Below are 20,409 nucleotides of genomic sequence, written 5' to 3'. Positions count from 1 at the left end.
TGTTTACTTTGTCTACATACTCATCTCATATCTATATACTGTACTCGATAACATCTACTGTATGCTGCTCTGTACCATCACTCATTCATATATCCTTATGTACATATTCTTTATCCCCTTACACTGTGTATAAGACAGTAGTTTTGGAATTGTTAGTTAGATTACTTGTTGGTTATCCCTGCATTGTCGGAACTAGAAGCACAAGCATTTCGCTACACTCGCACTAACATCTGCTAACCATGTGTATGTGACAAATAAAATTTGATTTGACCAATGTGTCAGAGGAAACACCGTGCACCTGGTGACCTGGTTAGCGCGCACTGCGCCTGGCCCGCCACAGGAGTTGCTAGTGCGCGATGAGACAAGGATATCCCTACCAGCCAAGCCCTCCCTAACCCGGACGACGCTAGGCCAATTGTGCGTTGCCCCATGGAACACCCGGTCGCGGCCGGCTGCGATAGAGCCTGGGCTCGAACCCAGAGTCTCTGTTGGCACAGCTAGCACTGTGATGCAGTGCCCTAGACCACTGCACCACCCGGGAGGCCCCAACATGCAACAATTTTAGTGAGTTACATATGAGAAAATCTGTCAATTGAAATAATTCATTAGGCGCTAATCTATGGATTTCACATGTCTGGGAAGGGGAGCAGCCATGGATGGGCTTGAGAGGGCATAGGCCCACCCACTTGCGAGCCAGGCCCAGCCAATCAGAATGAGTTTTTCCCCACAAAAAGGCTTTATTACAGACAGAAATACTCCTCAGTTTCATCATCAGTCCGGGTGGCTGGTGTCAGACGATCCCGCAGGTGAAGAAGTCGGAAGTGGAGGTCCTGGGCTGGCATGGTGACACGTGGTCTTCGGTTATGAGGCCGGATGGATGTACTGCCAAATTCTCTAAAACAATGTTGGAGGAGGCTTATGGTAGAGAAATTAACATTAAATTCTTTGGCAACAGCTCTGGTGGACATTCCTGCAGTCAGCGTGCCAATTGCAAGTTCCCTCAAAAACTTTAGACATCTGTGGCATTGTGTTGTGTGACAAAACTGCACATTTTACAGTGGCCTTTTATTGTCCCCAGCACAAGGTTCACCTGTTTAATGATCATGCTGTTTAATCAGCTTCTTGATATGCCACACCTGTCAGGTGGATGGATTATGTTGGTAAAGGAGAAATGCTCACGAACAGGGATGTAAGCAAGTTTGTGCACCAAATTTGAGCGAAATAAGCTTTTTGTGCATGTGTCCATTTTCTGGGTTCTTTTACTTCATCTCATGAAACATGGAACCAACACTTTACATGTTACGATTATATTTTTGTTCAGTATAACTCATTATTTGAATTATGTATTTTATACATTCATTATTCCGGACCTCACTGTATGTCATCTGTACACTTGGTAATCGGATTCTTCCAATCACAGCTAATGGATGTAAGTGAATCATATAACAGACTTCTGTCAGGGATGTTGAAGAGTGTTTCACTCACTGTAGTGCCTGTGTGTGTTTATATAAGACTAACAATAAAAGTGCTTTTATATTCCAACATTGTTGTGTCTTTTTTTCTACAGTGTTGTGTCTGGAAGGGACAGCTAGTGCCATATGAATGACCTCTCACCCTACCAGTAAGAGAACCAAGTCCGTGCCTCGGCCAATCAGAGGCTGGTCATCTTTCCACTGTGTACCAGGCCAAGTTCTGTCCTGGTCTCCAAAACCCAAACAGAAGGTTGAGGTCTATTGGAAGGCACAGCACAGTAAAGGCTGTGGCTACTGTAGTGTAAACCAATGATGGTGCTGCTGTGAAAGGCTAACTGGCCCTCCTAATACACTGAATAGGTCACCATCATCTGTGTTGCTCCAGATCAGTGTGTAATAGTTCCCTATTGCATCTTTACATCATCTGATTATTACAGTAGAAGGCAGCCCACAGTGCAGGACCGACACAGTACTGTCAGCCAGAGAGAGGGGAAGAGAGAGAAAAGAGAGAGTCAACCTCTCAGCTCCCTCCTACACACGTGTAAAACACTCAGAGGCCATTCTGCTGCCTGAAGAGCTCTCCACGACAATCCAGAGAGCTCTTCAACCCATTACTGTCACAAAGATCACCTCCGCTATTTTCTCTTTACCTTGCTTCTTTTTTTTTTAAACAATGTCATCAGTGGCGTAAATTACACCTTCCACATCGCACATTACTCTCTCTCTCTCCCCTCCGGAGGCAGACACACTCAAGCACTTCGCTGGCTGGCTGGGCACTTCTCATCTGGCGCTGCTCCCTGGGTCTCACCATAGCAGTTTCATTTTCACATTAGCTCCAGTAAAGCTTTGGTGAAACTGCCTTTCAGCTGAAGCACTGAGAGAGGAGGGGACAGCAGAGCAGTCTCCATCTCTCCTAATACTTCAACTCTTACAGACTGAACTCACCTCCTTTCATATCTGAGCCATAGGAAAAAAATAAAAGAAATAGGTTTTATGTCAAACTGGGGAATTGTTTATGATGAAATGTCAAGAAATAACTATGTAATTCATTGGTGGCTAACTTTTAATTATAGAGTATTACTGGCTGAGAAAGTATGACATGTCCCTAATACTGTACATCGTCTAAGTTTCCCTGTGTCAAAGCAAGAAAAATAAAATACATTTAATCAGATATCAACTGTACCATCTGGTGTAGACAGTAATTAAATTACCATTGCAATGTTATTACATATTTTCTCCCTCTAAGTAATAACAATATGATCCAGTGTCTGTCTGTCTGTCTGTCTGTCTGTCTGTCTGTCTGTCTGTCTGTCTGTCTGTCTGTCTGTCTGTCTGTCTGTCTGTCTGTCTGTCTGTCTGTCTGTCTGTCTGTCTGTCTGTCTGTGTGGGGTACTATTCAATACTGAGTCAGTCTGGACTGAAACAAACATACAGAGCTATGACTCCTCAGCAGCCCTATTTACAGATGACAACCATTACTTTCTTGCTGTATTTAGCATTAGCTAAACAGCATTACTGCATGGGGCTATGCTCTGCTCTAACAAATCAGCTGTAATATGTTTAGACTGCCCTCTCCAATGACATAGTAGCGTTCAGGGCCATGCTATGGGGCCTGACTACATCATAAAGAATGCCAGTGTTACAGTGGCGAAGAGAGATAACGCGTGGGACTGGACCTTTAATCATTTGATAAATCTATCTATACATGCTTTTCTCCTGACATGGTGCTCTGTTTTGTTATTACAGCCAAGGCTGTGCCATACTCTAATCCTTTCCTGGGCAGCCCACGCACACACAGCTAAACTAGGTCTGGACAACATTATGTAGACCTCAACATCAGTTTAGGATTGGAAACCAACCTGACAGCCCCTAGACTCCAACAAGTTATTTCAACTGGCCCAGCATACGGCTGGTTTCTCTTTTACATTTTCTGCAGGAGACTAAATGAATGAGGCTTGCAGGCAGGCTGACACCTGCAGGTGCTTTGACAGGCCCCGTAATTAGAGCTAACGTTTAATGATTCTTCCTTAATGAAGGCTGCGTCTGGGCAAATTGAACCCAGACATGGAGGGAGGGGGAGGGAGGGAGGGAGGGAGGGGGAGGGAGGGAGGGAGGGAGGGAGGGAGGGAATTGAATTGAGAGGGAGAGAGGTTGTGAGGGAGGGAGAGCGAGATGGCTATGAGGGGGAGAGAGAGCACCAGAGAGTGGGAGACTGTGTGAAGCAAACACAACTGACAATTCCACACGGTGGATATCAATGGCCCTGGACCTGAGGCGAGACCTGAGAAAGGTGACGTGCGGCTGGAAGCAAATCAACGTCCAGGAACTAAAACACTGCACTCAGTCAGGAGTAGAATTTCTTTGCAAATATGCCACAGTCAGATGCAATAAGCAATGAGGTGACTGGCTATCTGTTGAGAGTGTACTGTGAGTGGTGCTGCCTGCCAGGCAGGGCAGTAATTGTTGGGAGGTAGACAGGGTCGGATTAAGAAATACTTTTTTTGTGGATAGACCCTCCAAGCCCCTGTCGAATGTTAAGCCCAATAAGCATTTAATGTGTACCAACAAGAAAGCACAAACCACCAAACAAACAGACCTTTTGCACTTGCCCTCGGGCAATATTCATCTCCACGCAATCTAAGCTTCTCTCATTTTACCTGGAGTTGTATCTTGTCCTGAGGCAGTTGGTTGGTCAATCCGTCAGTCGGTGCATCATAGTGATGGTAATCCCATCAAACTAAATACTCACCCTACTTCTTTTATCTTAACATTTCCCTCAATAAAAATACCAATGGCCTCCGTCCTTCTGCACCTGGATTCTTTTACTCGCCTTTTGTGATTACAATGGGAATTAGCATATGGCTGGGGGAGGAGAAGAAGAAGAAGGGTGAGTAGAAGCTTGGATGTTAAAAAGAAAGAAAAGGGGCTTATATATTTAAATGTAAATAGGGGCCAAGAGGGTGCCTGCTATCCACCAGGGAGGGAGAGAGCGTATTTGTGTACTGTTTCCCTCAATAAGGCCTTTCACTGAGGGGTAAAGAGGGTGGCCCATGTTGATTTAGGCCACACAAAGGGGGTCTTAGTCCTTTCAAGGGAACCAAATATCCCCACAGAGAAGTGCCTTCAAAAGGAAGCCTCCCTGTCAAGCATGGCCATTGAGCCACTGATGCATGCCACAAACCAAGCCCTGGAAGTAATCAAAGGCCAGAATGTGGGAAATGTGTTTGGGGTCCCCAGACTCCACAGCAGAGCACAGTACAGCAAGAAAGGGGGAAAGGGGGGAAACAAGAACCTATCTGCACTAATCAGCCCTTCTTTCTCCTGCTCTCTGGAGGGGTCATAAGCCCTGTTACTCCAGCCCCTCACCCCCATCAAATCCTATAGTAACCCACCATTGCAGAGGAATGTCCATTTAACACATTATCTGGGCTCCTCCAGGGATGGAGAAAATGGGACTGGCTGCTTTTCACAGCAAATTAGTGATGTGATTATGAGGTCACATGTGGTGCTGGCACTCTGAGGTCATAAACAGATGCCCTCCTTCTGACTTTATTTCATACTGCGTTAGCATTTCCTGGTTTCTCCTCCTCTGGCTCCTACACTCTTAGAAAAAAGGTGTTAAGTAGAACCATATAGGGTTCTTCAATTTGTCCCTATAGGGGAACCCTTTTTGGTGCTAGGTAGAAACCTTTACAGAAGGTTCTCCCTATACCCCCTTTATGTAGGGTTCTTCATAGAACCTCCTGTATATGGTTCTACCGAAAACCCCCCTTTCTTTGGAGGGTTCCTCCTAGAATCCTGTATGAATGGTTCCACCAGCCTTACTAGGCTTTAAAATTGTATTACATATGACAACAATACATTACATATATCATAAGGCCTTTCTTTGAGAGTTATACCCTAACCCGGTGGTGTTAGGAAACACCTGGTTTACAGGCCACATCAGACCAGCAAGTCACATTATGCTGGCTTGCAAAGTGATGTTTCATTTCTATTGGAATCCAGCCAGAGTGAAAATATCCAACAAGTGTAGTTTTTTATCACCAGCAACCTGCACTCAGACTGCCAGGGGAGGGAAGATTGTATACTGATTGTATACTACCTCAATCATCTAAACTGGAACAACCATCCCAGTAACGGGTGCAATAAGTCCAACTACTAACAGATTGGGATTGTTGAGAAACATGTATGCTATTTATCTTTGTGTAGCATAACATTTATCAATCATTCAATGTACATGCAAAAACACAGAATTTTGTGTATATAATTTAATGTCAAATGTATTTCCCACATGTGTTGTTTATCTGAGTGAGTAGCTCATATGGATTTGTTTATTCATTACACTGTATCCAATTCAATTTCATTGAATAAACCACCAGGAATGAATTTTCAGTCATGTCCAGACATGAGAAAACACAGATTGATATTTCACACCTGTGTAATAGAAAGAGCTGCAGTGAAAACAGAGTCTGTTTTGCATGACCAAGGTCTGGTCTTGGTAGATATACAAATGGGGTACAAAGGCAAGCATTGCTGTTAAACAACTTTTAAACCGATATTTAACTAGGCAAGTCTGAACATTAAGAATACATTCTTACTTACAATGAAAGCCTACCCCTGCCAAACCCAGACAACCGGTGTGCCACTCCCAATCACGGCCAGATGTGATGCAGCCTGGATTCAAACCAGGTACTACTGTGCCACCTCTTGCTGAGATGCAGTGTCTTAGACGACTGCGCCACTCGGGAGCTATGCGCTCCTACACTGATCCAATGCAGAATTACAATGACCAACCAATGCCAAACTATGATTCATGCAAATGAAAATAATATTGCCATAAATACTACTGCTACATAAAACACATTATAAGAATTCATACCTTTAACTGCAGCAGTGCTGAAGAATTTCTCTGAGCTGGCATCAGAGCCCTGTGAGAGAGAAAGACGATATCATTAGCAAACTTGCTTAAACAGGTGGGTTTCATCGTCAATGACCCAAACGGCCAGCTGAAGGGAGCGAAACATTCCGCACTGCAGCACATCGAGGCCACTTGATGGCACTGTTGGTCCATGTAATAACATGACAGCGCTTACCCTCGCCCATTCCATGTCGAGCCCAGTGTGGCAGAGCGCAAATTAACATTGCTGTGTTATTGTGCAAACATTCAGTGCTAAGCATTTACACAGTATTAGATAATTAATACTATTTAGGTGACATTGCGCTGTCAAAAAGGCATTGGCTAATTCAATCCCACTTAATAAAGTGAAATATCGACATGTTTACAATCCCTACCAGTGTGTGCGTGGCAAGGCTGAGCTGAGCCTAGGCCTACTGGGAAATAACAACACATGGAACCATTGGTTTTAAATGTCTCAAAACATTTCACTTTTAGTCGCAAAGTATAAAACCAGATGACTATTGAAATATGCTGTTTTAGATATTAGATATCAGTCCTAATAAAGTGAAAATGACAATGAGCCTATTTCAAAACAATTCCGAAGATTTTATCACAGACAATGAAGACTCTTCACACCTTTTCGGCAAATGGACAGTGGCACGGGTCCCATAATAATGGTATGACATTTGCGCAAATGTCACATATCCCAAAAACTAACGCCTATCAATTATTTTCTATTCGCACATGAGACAATCTTGCTCGAGCCAGAAAACATTTCCATATTCATTTGCTTAGGGTTCAGGAAATTCCAAGGTAAGAGACAGGCATTTCAGTATAGCTATTCATCCAAATTAAAATGTCTAGGTGCATGGAAAGCAGAATATTTCTCTCTCCACAAAATATCGTTTCATCTCCTAATTCTAAAAATGAAACGTCAGTAACCTATCAAATAATATTACTGCAGATTGAAATAGACAGACTTGATTGAAGCATATTCAGTTTTGATATTTCCCTTCTGCACACAACAAATATCCAGATATAGGCCAACGCCATTCAAAATGACGATTTTGTTCTTCATATTCATGAAGCAATATTAAGCATTTACGTTATTATCAATTTATAATGACGTGGGTAGGAAAAGCTAGACTACACAAAACAATGCTGCAATAACCACAGATATTCTCCTACACGTTTTATTATATTCAATAAACATAGTACATACTGATAATAGGATTACACATAATTCGTCGTTAATAGGAGGTAAACTATAAGCTAATAACCAAATAATTTATAATAAGGTATACGTGAATAAAGAAAAGCGACGCGCATACCTTTGATGTGGCGAAGCTGGAAAGAAGGAAAATCTTAGTTAAGATATCACTTTCTCTGTGTAGTAAATATGGCCTCGTTTCACATTCTGCTTGTCAAAATAATGTAATCCACAAATAGGCGGCGAATTCAACTCCGTTTAAATCGATGACATCCATGCGAAAAGAGAATCCGTTTCCAATAAAATTCCAACGAGATACGAGAAGCTCTTACAAAGCTACGGTGCCTCTCGGACAAAGGAAGCCATGTGTCTTGGCAGAAAAAGCATCAGCAACAGCTCTCGGTCGCTAAATCCCGTTAAGTGCGTTTTGTCTCCAGTTCAGAGTGGGATACAAATCTATCTCGCAATATTCTCGTATTGAAGATATGCGAGGTTCGAATAGGCAAGATCCTTGGGAGACTGCGTATCAGGACGCGTAAAGAGGCTGTGTCCACAGACACCAGCGGGAGTCGCCAGCTCGCTCCTACAGAGCAGCAAAATCCAACAAAGCGCAGACCAATTTCCTCTGTAGCAAAGAGGGAGACAAATTCACATTTAGAATCACCTTGAGCCAAAAGGGGAACTCTGCTTTCATTATATTTCCAGCTGGTTAAAGCTTATGTCCTGTGGTTACTGACGGTTCTGTCACCGACAGAGCCTCTCATTGCTCCAAGCATCAGACAAACTCCCATTCATCCAACGGCTGCCTCAGTGGTCCTCGTTTGATGGTTGGGTCCTCCCACTTCCTGATTCTAACCTGACTTGGTTCAACCTCAAACCCTACTTCTCTTCCGAACACAAACACACCTGTGTTTTCTGCTTCTGAGGGTCCAAATATTTGGTTCCAAAGACCGCGCTCTTCTTGGGACAAGCGTGCATGAGTGTGTTTGATTTTGCTTGAATGAAGCTCAGAGAAAACTGCTTGGCAGTTCCAGAACGAGAGAGAGGGTGAGAGCAAGAGGCAGAGAGAGCGAGAGAGAGAGGAGGGAGGGACAGAGGGAGGGCCTGAGACTAGAATGATATTCTTTCACTGTCGACAGAGTGAGATGATGTCAGCGGCTAATGAATTTCCCAGTAGGGTGCTGCCAATGCGAGGGGAGGAAAACAAACCGCTCTTTATAAGCAGCAGTGCACCTCCTCAGAGCTCACAGCCACTCACTTCCTGTTGAAATAACCACCACTCTACTGTCCTAGAGGGGGGTAACACTCACACCAGCAACTAGGTCAACCATGGTGAGATAGTGGTCCAGCCATGCTCACCAATAGTGCTCACTTAATCAAGCTTGATCCAGGGCTCAAACGCAGACATCGAAAAGCCCACCAATGTCCCTCCCTGAAACATGGTACTATGATCAAGTTTGTAGTGGTTTTCTCATGTTAAAACCATCTGGATTGTAAGAGGATCATCAGCTTTTGTGGACACTTGTCCTATTATTACGCATGTTAATGATGGTACTGGTTTGCTTGCAAGGCGAAAGACTGATTGAGAGAGAGACAGCATTGATGGAAAGTGGTGTTGGGGGAAAAACATTTGACATTATAAAATCCATGTACACAAACAGCAAGTGTGAGGTTAAAATTGGCAGAAAACACACATTTCTTTCCACAGGGCCATGTGGTAAGACATGGATGCAGCTTAAGCCACACCGTCTTCAACACATACCTGTATATCAACGAATTGGAAAGGGCACTAGAACAGTCTGCAGCACCAGGCCTTCACCCTACTAGAATCTGAAGTCTACTGTTTGCTGATGATCTGGTGCTTCTGTCACCAACCAAGGAGGGCCTACAGCAGCACCTAGATCTTCAGCACAGATTATGTCAGACCTGGGCCCTGACAGTAAATCTCAGTAAGACAAAATAATGGTGTTCCAAAAAAGGTCCAGTCGCCAGGACCACAAATACAAATTCCATCTAGACACTGTTGCCCTAGAGCACACAAAAAAACTATACATACCACAGCCTAAACATCAGCGCTACAGGTAACTTCCACAAAGCTGTGAACGAGCTGAGAGACAAGGCAAGAAGGAACATAAAATTCGACATACCAATTATAATCTGGCTAAAAATACTTGAATAAGTTATAGAACCCATTGTCCTTTATGGTTGTGAGGTCTGGGGTCTGCTCACCAACCAAGAATTCACAAAATGGGACAAACACCAAATTGAGACTCTACATGCAGATTTCTGCAAAAATATCCCCCGTGTACAACGTAAAACACAAAATAATGCATGCAGAGCAGAATTAGGCCGATACATGCTAATTATCATAATCCAGAAAGGAGACGTTAAATTCTACAACCACCTGAAAGGAAGCGATTCTCAAGCCTTCCATAACAAAGCCATCACCTACAGAGAGATGAACCTGGAAAAGAGTCTCCTAAGCAAGCTGGTCCTGGGGCTCTGTTCACAAACAGAAACAGACCCCACAGAGCCCCAGGAAAACAACACAATTAGACCCAACCATATCATGTGAAAACAAAAAGATATTACTCGACACATTGGAAAGAATGAACAAAAAAACAGAGCAAGGTAAAATGCTATTTAGCCCTAACCAGAGAATACACAGAATACATGACCACTGTGACTGACCCAAACTCAAGGAAAGCTTTGACTATGTACAGACTCAGTGAGCATAGCCTTGCTATTGAGAAAGGTCGCCGTAGGCAGACCTGGCTCTCAGGAGAAGACAGGCTATGTGCACATTTCCTACAAAATGAGGTGGAAACTGAGCTGCACTTCCTAATCTCCTGTCCAATGTATGACCATATTAGAGACACATATTTCCCTCAGATTACACAGATCTACAAAGAATTTGAAAACAAACCCAATTTTCATAAACTCCCATTTCTACTGGGTGAAATAACACAGTGTGCCATCACAGCTGCAAGATGTGTTACCTGTTGCCACAAGAAAAGGGCAACCAGTGAAGAACAAACACCATTGTAAATACAACCCATATTTATGTTTATTTATTTTCCCTTTTGTACTTTAACGATTTGCACATCGTTACAACACTGTATATAGACATAATATGACATTTGAAATGTCTTTAATCTTTTGGAACTTCTGTGAGTGTAATGTTTACTTGTATTGTTTATTTCACTTCAGTTTATTATCTACTTCACTTGCTTTGGCAATGTTAACACATGTTTCCCATGCCAATAAAGCCCTTCAATTGAAATTGAATTGAAATTGAGAGAGTACCCCTCTTTTCATTTGATCCATCTCACTAATCTGGTGGCCCATGAACACTCCAGACCAAAACAATCCTGCAATCTTCAGCTAATGCTGGACGTTCCTGGAAAATAACTTTAATCGCACGAAAACCCAGGGTACTATACCCTTGGCTAATCAGCATTAGCCCACTGCCTGGGTAGTCAATGGATCAACAATGGAGTCACATTACAGGGAGGATAGGATCTCTTTCTCTCCCCCTACAGCGCCCAGCCCCCACAGAGCAGAAAACAGACTTAACTCCTTGCTGCTGGGTGCTAATCCATCCCTCTACCCTCTGTGCTGGAGAGAAGAAGAGAGGGAGAGAAAGATAGACACAGATGGACAGACCAACAGAGAGGGAAAGAGATTGAAACAGAGAGATAAAGAATGAGAGAGAGCGATAGCCCCCAGCTCTGTATGGCAGTGTTGTATGTGCTCTTAGTGTTCTATCTATCAAGACACTGGATCTCATGGCCAGACAGATGAGATGACTATCAGATAGATGACTATCAGCAGGGAGACGTGGCTGGCTGAGGCCCAAGAAGACCAGTCAAAGCCATAATGCCGGGCCCCAAGGCCCCAGAGAGCAAAACCTGATCCCACAATGGCCCTGAAAAGAACACAGCTCTCCAATACAAAGCGTTCATTGGGTTAGGGGCCCTCCTTGATCTCCAATACAAAGCGTTCATTGGGTTAGGGGCCCTCCTTGATCTCCAATACAAAGTGTCCATTGGGTTAGGGGGCCAGTCTTGGCCATCAGTCGGCCCATGTTCAATAGATGATGAAGCCATGTTGACAAGTATGTGCTTTGAACATCAAGCAGCTTGAACATTGGGAAGAAGAGAAGTAAACAATTATAGTGTGTGTGAGCCTATGTGAGCACAAACTTATTCTAAATGCTAAAAACCAACTAGACAAATTATGTTTCAAATTAGTTATATAAATACTGGGTTATTACATTGTAATTGCAAGACCTCCCATGTCATTGTATTATTTTGTTGTTAAAATAAAGGTGTGGACAGTGATGAAACATGGAGATTTTAGTCATGTTGTTTTAAATCTATTTCATGGCTAGTTGCAAGAAGATACACTGTATATTTATCCATTGTCTGCCACCAACAAAAATGGCTGCTTGTTGTCGCACAGGTCAAAGGAATAGCAGCCATCAACGAATCAGTGTTCTCAGTCCTAAACGGTCATCATCAGATTTAGGAGAAACCTCAGGTCTGTGATTACAGCTCAACCACCAGACAATCTATGTCCGGATCTCTCACTGCACATGATTTTAAATTCAAATGAAACGCCAACAGAAAGAAGAAGAAAAAAGCCCTGCATGTCGTAGCCAAGAAAATAATATAAAGTGTCACTTTGCTATGGAAAAGCACTTGATGCCGTTGCCAGAGAATGGAGAGCGGAGATCAAACATAACGTCTGGAGTTATGTTATGCATGCCAGTAATTGGTGTCTGTGCCTGTAAGTTCTGTCCATAGACCATCAGCCATCTCTCTCCTCCGCTGACGTTTTTTCATCTTTTGTTCCTTTTTTTGGCCTTGATCCTTCGCTTCAAAGCATCAAGAAGTGATTTTTATTTGTATTCTTCCTCCGCAATGGCGGTTTAATTTCACAGGAACTTTCTTTTCCTAGATTGCAATCACAGGAGACCGGTTCTCTTTTTCATGAGCCTTCTTGCCATTACGGAAAATATCCCCTCATTTCAAATATTTTCTGATAAGTGTAACATGAGTGCTGTACATGTAATACTTTAAGAGCTCTTATTGAATTCACATCCGTTGTGTCTGACTGTCTGGCGCATTTGTAGGACTCACGACTTCCAGTAGTCTATTCAGGGTGGATGAGGAGGACGAGGTGAGGCAATGAAAGGTAAAGTGTCTCAATGACATTCAGAAATGGTAGAAACATTCTGAGGAGAATAGCAGATACAACTCTATATATGGTGTATATACTGTATGTGAACACCCTTTCAAATGAGTGTATTTGGCTATTCCAGCCAGACAAGTTTTGACAGGTGTACAAAATCGAGCACCCAGCCATGCAATCTCCATAGACAAACATTGACTGTAGAATGGCCCTACTGAAGAGCTGAGTGACTTTCAATGTGGCACCGTCATAGGATGCCACCTTTCCAACAAGTCAATTTGTCAAATTTCTGCCCTAATAGAGCTTCCCCGGTCAACTGTAAGTGCTGTTATTGTGAAGTAGAAACATCTAGGAACAACAACGTCTCATCCACGACATGACAGGCCACACAAGCTCACAGAACGGGACCGCCGAATGCTGAAGCGTGTAGCGCGTAAACATCGTCTGTCCTCGGTTGCAACACTCACTACCGAGTTCCAAACTGCCTCTGCAAGCAACTTCAGCACAAGAACTGTTAGTCAAGAGCTACATGAAAAGGGTTTCCATGGCCTAGCAGCTGCACACAAGCCTAAGATCACCATGCGAAATGCCAAGCATTGGCTGGAGTGGTGTAAAGCTCGCCGCCATTGGACTCTGGAGCAGTGGAAAAGCGTTGAATTTTCATAAGCACATGTTGAAGCGAACACTTAAAAATATATTAATTATTTGTGCCATTTTCAATAAGATTCATAGAATGCCTGATATTCTATCCGACTGCAAATATATGGAGACTACCCCATATGCCATGGAACATCATATCATCAAACACATGCACAGACACGTACATATACACACACATAAAATTAATCAAAAATCATCTATATATCATCTCTTTTCTGTGCCTTTTGAAGGCGAGGTCAGGATGCTTTTTACAGTCATTACATCCAGCCTTATCTCAGTGAGCCTGAGTCTGCCAATGACAACTGCTTCTAATCTCGCCCCCTCCCGACAAGCAGCTCTGACAGCGCTTTTCTTCCCAATTCCTCAGACACGTAGCCAGACATATATTAATCTGTCACTCATCACCCGGGAGATTCTCTCTCTCTCTCTCTCTCTCTCTCTCTCTCTCTCTCTCTCTCTCTCTCTCTCTCTCTCTCTCTCTCTCTCTCTCTATATATATATATATATATATATATATATATATATATATATATATATATATATATATATAAATATATATATATATATATGAATAAGATCTGAATGAAAAACGACAGGCCTGTGAGCATTGAAAGGGAAGAAAGGCCAGGCCAAGAGTAGGAGACAGAACCCCAGGGAGAGGTAACAAACAACATTCATTTCTTCGCTGTGAATATTGCAGACACAAGTCATATAATATACTTGGCTGGGAGGCTGAGTGGTTTAGTCATATAATATACTTCTCTGGGAGGCTGAATGGTTTAGGGACCTGACTGGTTCCTCTGCATTGTGAGAGACATGCCTGTGAATATCAAACCTGTAAATATGAATGACAAAAAGACAAGCCATATTTCGTACATCCTTCATACGTATTTAAACCTGCCTTTATCACACAAGAGGGATTGGTGGTTTTTGAAAAGGAAGAGAGATAAACAAGACAGAGGGATGGAAGCATCTGTCTGATAAACTAGGACAACTGGAATTCAAAAGAAGCTGGGCATTTTTCCTCAACGGTAATATGTTTCCTTGAGAGACATGAAACTCACATCTTTTGTCACTGAGAGAGAGGCGGAAAGTATTTATTCCCGGTGTAAAGTAAAAAGCCTGTAGAGCAACTTGTTTTATCTGGTTATCTGGACGCTATCTCTACCTGTCTGCTTTCAGGAATCAGCTGGGCTGGGCCGTCGGTTGGAGGACCAGGCAAATGTGGATGAATAATGTTAGACATCATCTCCATCTAGGAGGCCAGTAATTACTGAGAGTTGACATAGCACTGCTCTGTCAGCATGAGCAGAGCCACTCTACTGCCTGGACCTAGAGCCATCAGTCCGCTGCCCTGTCCCCTTCCTAGTGACTCCCCTTTCAAAACCAACCAGGAAAAGAAAATTGGTTTAACCTTCCCTCCTCAAACGCTTGGGTTACATCCTTAATGCATTTCCCCCTTTTTTCCAGTCAGAGTAGAACCGGGAATGGGAGGGAGGCCCTTTTGTTTAAATTCTAGACATGCCACAGAGCATCGGGCCGCCATGCCACGGGTAATTTCAGGCCAGTCAATCACTTCCTCCCCATCCAGCAGACCAACTCTACTGCAGCAGTGCATAAACACACACACAAACACACACTTGCAAATACACACGCACACAAACACGCATATGTAACACAAACATACACACATCAGCACACGCACGCACACTAAACTGTGTGTGTTTCCCTGTGTTGTAAACGTTCCTTTGACTTGGTGAATGATTAGAGAGTGCTCTGGCTAACATCAAGACAGACTGTAAATGTCATAAGAACTATAGTATAGCTTGCAAAAGTTGATACAAAGACAGCCTATCCTTCTGATCAAATTATTTCATATGAAGCCTGTCCAAATGCTGGTTTAATCTGGTTTGCAGTAATATTGAGGTTGGCTTTCTTGAGGATTCCCTGTTAAAAACTAGGCAATAGTTTTCAGCTGTCTCACAATGGAAAAGGAGGAAAATCATCTCAATATTCCAATATGATTCCAGTTCTCTCTGAAGTGTTGCAGTGGAGCCATGCACCCCAGACAAACCCTTACATAAAAACACACTGAATGTCAAATCGTAGCTTTCATTTCCCTCACTAATCTTCACATAAGTCTCCATAGTCAATGAGGCACGGCAGACATCAGCAACCAAAGAACTGCTTTCTCCAGAAACCCCCCACGAGGCTCGACATAATTCCAACCCAGAGCTACTTTGGCTAGGATTATATTTTTCCCTTTGTTACTTTCTTGCACTGCACTGGGAGCGAGGAAAGAAGGGGAGAGGAAGAAAAGGAAGAGAAACAGGAGGAGGAGAGAGTGACAGAGAGACAGAAAGAAAATAGCCAGACAGCCAGAGGAGCGAGGGAGGGAGGGGAAATGGAGGGGGGGTGGAGAGAAATTTCCCCGCTGCGTCTTTAAGAGGAATCAAGTGAGGAAATCACCAGGAAGTCCTGCATTAAAATGTGTCTGACCCCTGATGGACTCCTGACTGCAGCCCAGAGCGATCTGCCTGCCTGCTTGTCTGTCTGTATGCCTGCCTGACAGGCTAGCGAGACATGGTCAGGGGGATTCGGCCTCTGAAACGCTCTGCCAAGAACATTCTGTCAGGCACACACTGAGACAGCCCACTGCCCAAACCTCTCCTCCCTCTATGTCCCTCCCTACTTTCATCCAGATCTCAGCCCAGCCAGCCACTCAGGTTGAACTGCTCCAGAGTGGGGCCCTGATGATAGGGTCTCTAGGGGGACATAAGATGGCCCCAGACTTCAAAAGCCAGCAGGCTGACAGACATCAGGGAGGACTCTCTCCCTTTCCCTCTCCTTCTCCCTCTCCCTCTCCCTCTCCCACTCCCTCCCCCCCTCCTGACTTCTCAGCCCAGGCCCCTGCTGGCCTTGGAGGGGTTTCTAATTGCATTTCACAGGGACTGAACTAAATAAGGGCCTTGTTCTGCCTACTGCAGCCACCCTGCTGGGGGGGGGGGGGAGTGATTTTAACATGTCAAAATCCACCGAGACAGGGGTAGGATATCCCCTACAGTAATGAAAGTACATGGAAGACAGAAATAGTATGTGTGTTTTGAGGAGGTTGGAGACAAGAGGGAGAGATTTAATCCGCAAAATGTCTTGTGGCAGACAGACATGCGGGCAGACAGGCAGTCCCCCCACCAGAGACCCTTGTAGTGATTTAAATGTTGGGATGTGAGAGGGGCAGGGCCTAGGGAGGTATGTGGACAAGCAGGGAGTCTCCACTTTAAAGCCCTCCTCATTTAAATATTTCATGAGCCTCATCTCATTTCCAGACCCTCTCATTGGATGTGTGCTTTGGCCTGACGCTGCCTGTCTGCCTTTCATTAATGCCAAGGCAGAAAGGGTTAGGATGAGCGAGCGTACACCCCATCACAGTACCATAGATCTAAGGAAACAGAAACACTGTGTTCCTGCTCTGTGTACCAGAGTCAGTCTCTGGGCTTTGGGCTTTTGCAAATCTAGGGGACGATCTCGTTAAACGCTAGTAGCAATTAAAACAATTAGAGATAAGCTAAGTGTGTCAAAGCCCTGGCGGAGACAACATCATGTTTACAATGATTAACATGCGGTGTTATCAGTGGGGATGGCAATCAGGCAGCCAGCTTGAGCCTGACGCTCCACAAGATCACAGGGGCTTTATCTGTCACTATCAATGTGAGGGCAGGCGTGAGGCGAGCTGCAGGAAACACCCAAATGGTGGGAAATACATGGGGGCCATATTTGCTGCCATTGTCATGTCTATAGCTGGTTTCAAATTATGTAATTTTCTCTTTCAAATTAATTTACAGTTCACCAGGTACAGTGTGATGTCACAGGTTTGGTCAAGTCACACAGCCAGGAAAAACTATTAGCCCAAATGATGGCATATTCTCCACAGAATAAAATATAATGTAATAAATATGTAAAAGTACTAAATAGTAAAATACAACTGATACTCATTTCTATCACGCACTATCAATTGGGATCAATGGGAGTGTGTGTGGTGTCTGCCGGTACATTTCCATGACGGAGCGTCGTGTTGGCACTCTGGCCTCTTCAGCCCTCTCCATGCCCTCCGCTTTGACTGTCACATAAGGCCTGGCTGTCTGGGGCTCGGAGTGGTAATAGAGATGCCTTTGAGAGGGGCCTCCATCTGGCAGACCATGGGCCCTGTGGACCAGGCAGGCCTGCATTCCATGCTTTCCTCCACAAACTCACACCATGCCAGCTGGAGACCTAAATGTCCACATTGTGAGTCTGAGACCCACTCACTGCCTTCCCTGACTGGCTGGATGGCTGATAGAGTGGCTGAGAGAGAGCAGGACATTCACCACATTGGGGTTATTTGAGTGGAGGCTCCCAAGGAACAGACACAGTCAGTGTGTTCTCTCTCTGAGTGTGTGTATGTTTGTGTATGTATGTCCATTTGTACAAGTGTGTATGTTGGTGTGAGTGTTAACTGTGTTAAATGAGATACTGTTTATGTCCTGATTTGCATTTGAAAGTACCGGTGGAGAGGAGTGGGCATAGGAGAGGATGTGTGTGAATTTGAGAGCATGTATTAGTGTTTTGCCAGCCAGTCTGCCAAGATAGCCCCTGACACTAGCAGGGCGTGATGCCTGCCCAATGTGAGAGAGGGTTGTATACGTGCATATGTCTGTCAAGGCCCAGGTCTCAGTAGGGCTGGGATGAGGGTTGGCGCCACGCACAGAGAACCAAGCAGTACATCACTTAGCACTAAGCCCAATCATCAGTGTCTGTCTCAGCCGGGCATAATTAACATGCGCTCTGCTTACTAACACGGCCTCCACAAGAGGATCTGGGACTGCTGCTGCACGCGCCTGGCCCAACAGAGACAGACTGGGGCTGTAAGAGGATTTCACACTGGCAAACAGGGACAGCCTGTGTTGCTCCGTCCACGCGCCCAGGGAGAGACCAAACAGCTGTACCATCTCACACACACACACACACACACACACACACACACACACACACACACACACACACACACACACACACACACACACACACACACACACACACACACACACACACACACACACACACACACACACACACACACACACACACACAAACAGCTGCACACCCTAGCGAAGGCACGCACGTAAGCACATACACTAGCATGCACACACGCACACACACGCTATCACCCCAAAGCCCTGCATCAGGGGAAAATATCAAATGAGTGAGCTTGGGGATAATCCTTCCAGGAAACTTGATAAAGCAGCCGGGTTGGGTGCCAGGCCGATTTGACGGTGGCTAAGACAGAGAGACACAGAGGAGACTAGCAGGCCCACCAGGCCCACCAGGCCCACCAGGCCAACCAGGCCAACCAGGCACAGCAGGGAGCTGGCTGGGACCAACAATTATATCACAGAATGTTTGTTATATCATGCAATAACACACACGGGAGATTTGATGGGCCTGGTTGAGAAAAAGGGGTAACCCCCCCCCCCACAAAAAAACAAGGTCTCCGGGTATTACGTTCCTTCCTCTGTTCAGCTCCTCCTGTGACACAGAGGTAAATAGTTTGTTGTGAGAAAATCTTTAAGGCCCATAGACAGCTACTGGGGAAACTGAAACTGCAACTGCTATAATAAAAAAAATCAGCCACTGGGCAAGGGAAAAGGGGTCACACACACACGTATTTGTGGTCCTCTCTGGCGTGGACTGATTAGTGTGCTCTGATGACCACATTGTTGTGTGATGGAGGAACGCTGTTGGCTGCCCTTCAGGAAGTATTTTGGATTGGACCAATGGCGAGGGAGCCTGCCAACTCCCACCCAGGCCTAATGATATTAGATTAGAATAAGGGCTCTCAGTCATGCACTGTTGGAGTTATGACCTCAGTGACCCTGAGTGTACAGTACAGTACAAGGGAGTTTACATGACTGTAACACCTATCTTTGACTCATTCTGTGATTCAACTAATGCTTTGGTGAGTACAGTACAGTAGTACCTGACACTGCTAATGAATTTGCTTATGAAGCTACACACGTAAATGCATGCGTGAACACACACACACACACACACACACACACACACACACACACACACACACACACACACACACACACACACACACACACACACACACACACACACACACACACACACACACACACACACACACACACACACATTTACTGCTAGAGGGGGTCCTCTTGAGACCCAGGAGGTGAATGAGGTGTCAAAACAACATCTTGGTTTCTCTCCACTTTGCTATGGGGGTGTTGCTGTGCTCCTCTAACCCTGAGAACTTTCCTATCTGATTTTCTCTGCATATCTGATGCATTTTTCACCAGTTACTTCTGAAAAGACGTTGATCCCCGGCATTAAAAAGCAATTTAGTACTCGTAGGATTAAAAGCTCATGTTAAATTGAAGGCTATACTTGGCATGGGCTTGAAAAATGTAGCCGCTACTTATATTCAACCAGGCTGAGCTCTCTACACAGCATTTAAAAGAAAACATGGATTCTTTTAGCATTAATAATTCATCTGACTACAGCAGAGCTGTGGGGGATGCCTGATGCCTCACTCAGGAACACACCTTTACATGTTTTAACAAACATTACCTCCAGACAAAAATAGGTTATGTAATGGATGCTAGTTTATAGGTTCCCTCTTAAAATCCCACATGAGCAAATACTTCATATACATGCACAGTACATTGCAGTGAGACAATTTTCCATAATTTCCTTCTGATCTGAATTAGCTTTCAAATATCTTAATGATTTCCCCCCAAAAAAGTACCATGGTCTCTCCTTCCGTGTTCCCCCAAAGCCATCTTCTTTCAGAATAGGAGACCAATCATGCTCATATACAAATCTGAAAAATAAACACTGAATGCATCCATGGGATGCCTGTGGGAGCAGCAAAGCGATATCACTCTCTGCCTGCCTGCCTCCCTAAAATTTCA

General features: G+C 44.3%; 1 protein-coding gene across 12 annotated transcripts in view; it reads right to left on the bottom strand.

Moving 5' to 3' along the window:
* LOC118390087 (autism susceptibility gene 2 protein-like) overlaps window positions 1–20,409 on the bottom strand; it is a 475,976-nt gene that overhangs the window by 41,313 nt on the left and 414,254 nt on the right. For all 12 annotated transcript variants that reach the window (XM_035780291.2, XM_035780294.2, XM_035780293.2 and 9 more), the window contains one exon: window positions 6,352–6,400. In XM_035780291.2, coding sequence (XP_035636184.1) covers window positions 6,352–6,400 — 49 coding nt within the window. The remainder of the gene's footprint in view (window positions 1–6,351; window positions 6,401–20,409) is intronic.

The sequence above is a fragment of the Oncorhynchus keta genome, chromosome 11 (assembly GCF_023373465.1).
Source record: "Oncorhynchus keta strain PuntledgeMale-10-30-2019 chromosome 11, Oket_V2, whole genome shotgun sequence".
NCBI classification, from domain to species: domain Eukaryota; kingdom Metazoa; phylum Chordata; class Actinopteri; order Salmoniformes; family Salmonidae; genus Oncorhynchus; species Oncorhynchus keta.
The sequence above is the reverse complement of the archived record's forward strand: the minus strand, read 5'-3'. Positions and strand labels throughout refer to the sequence as shown.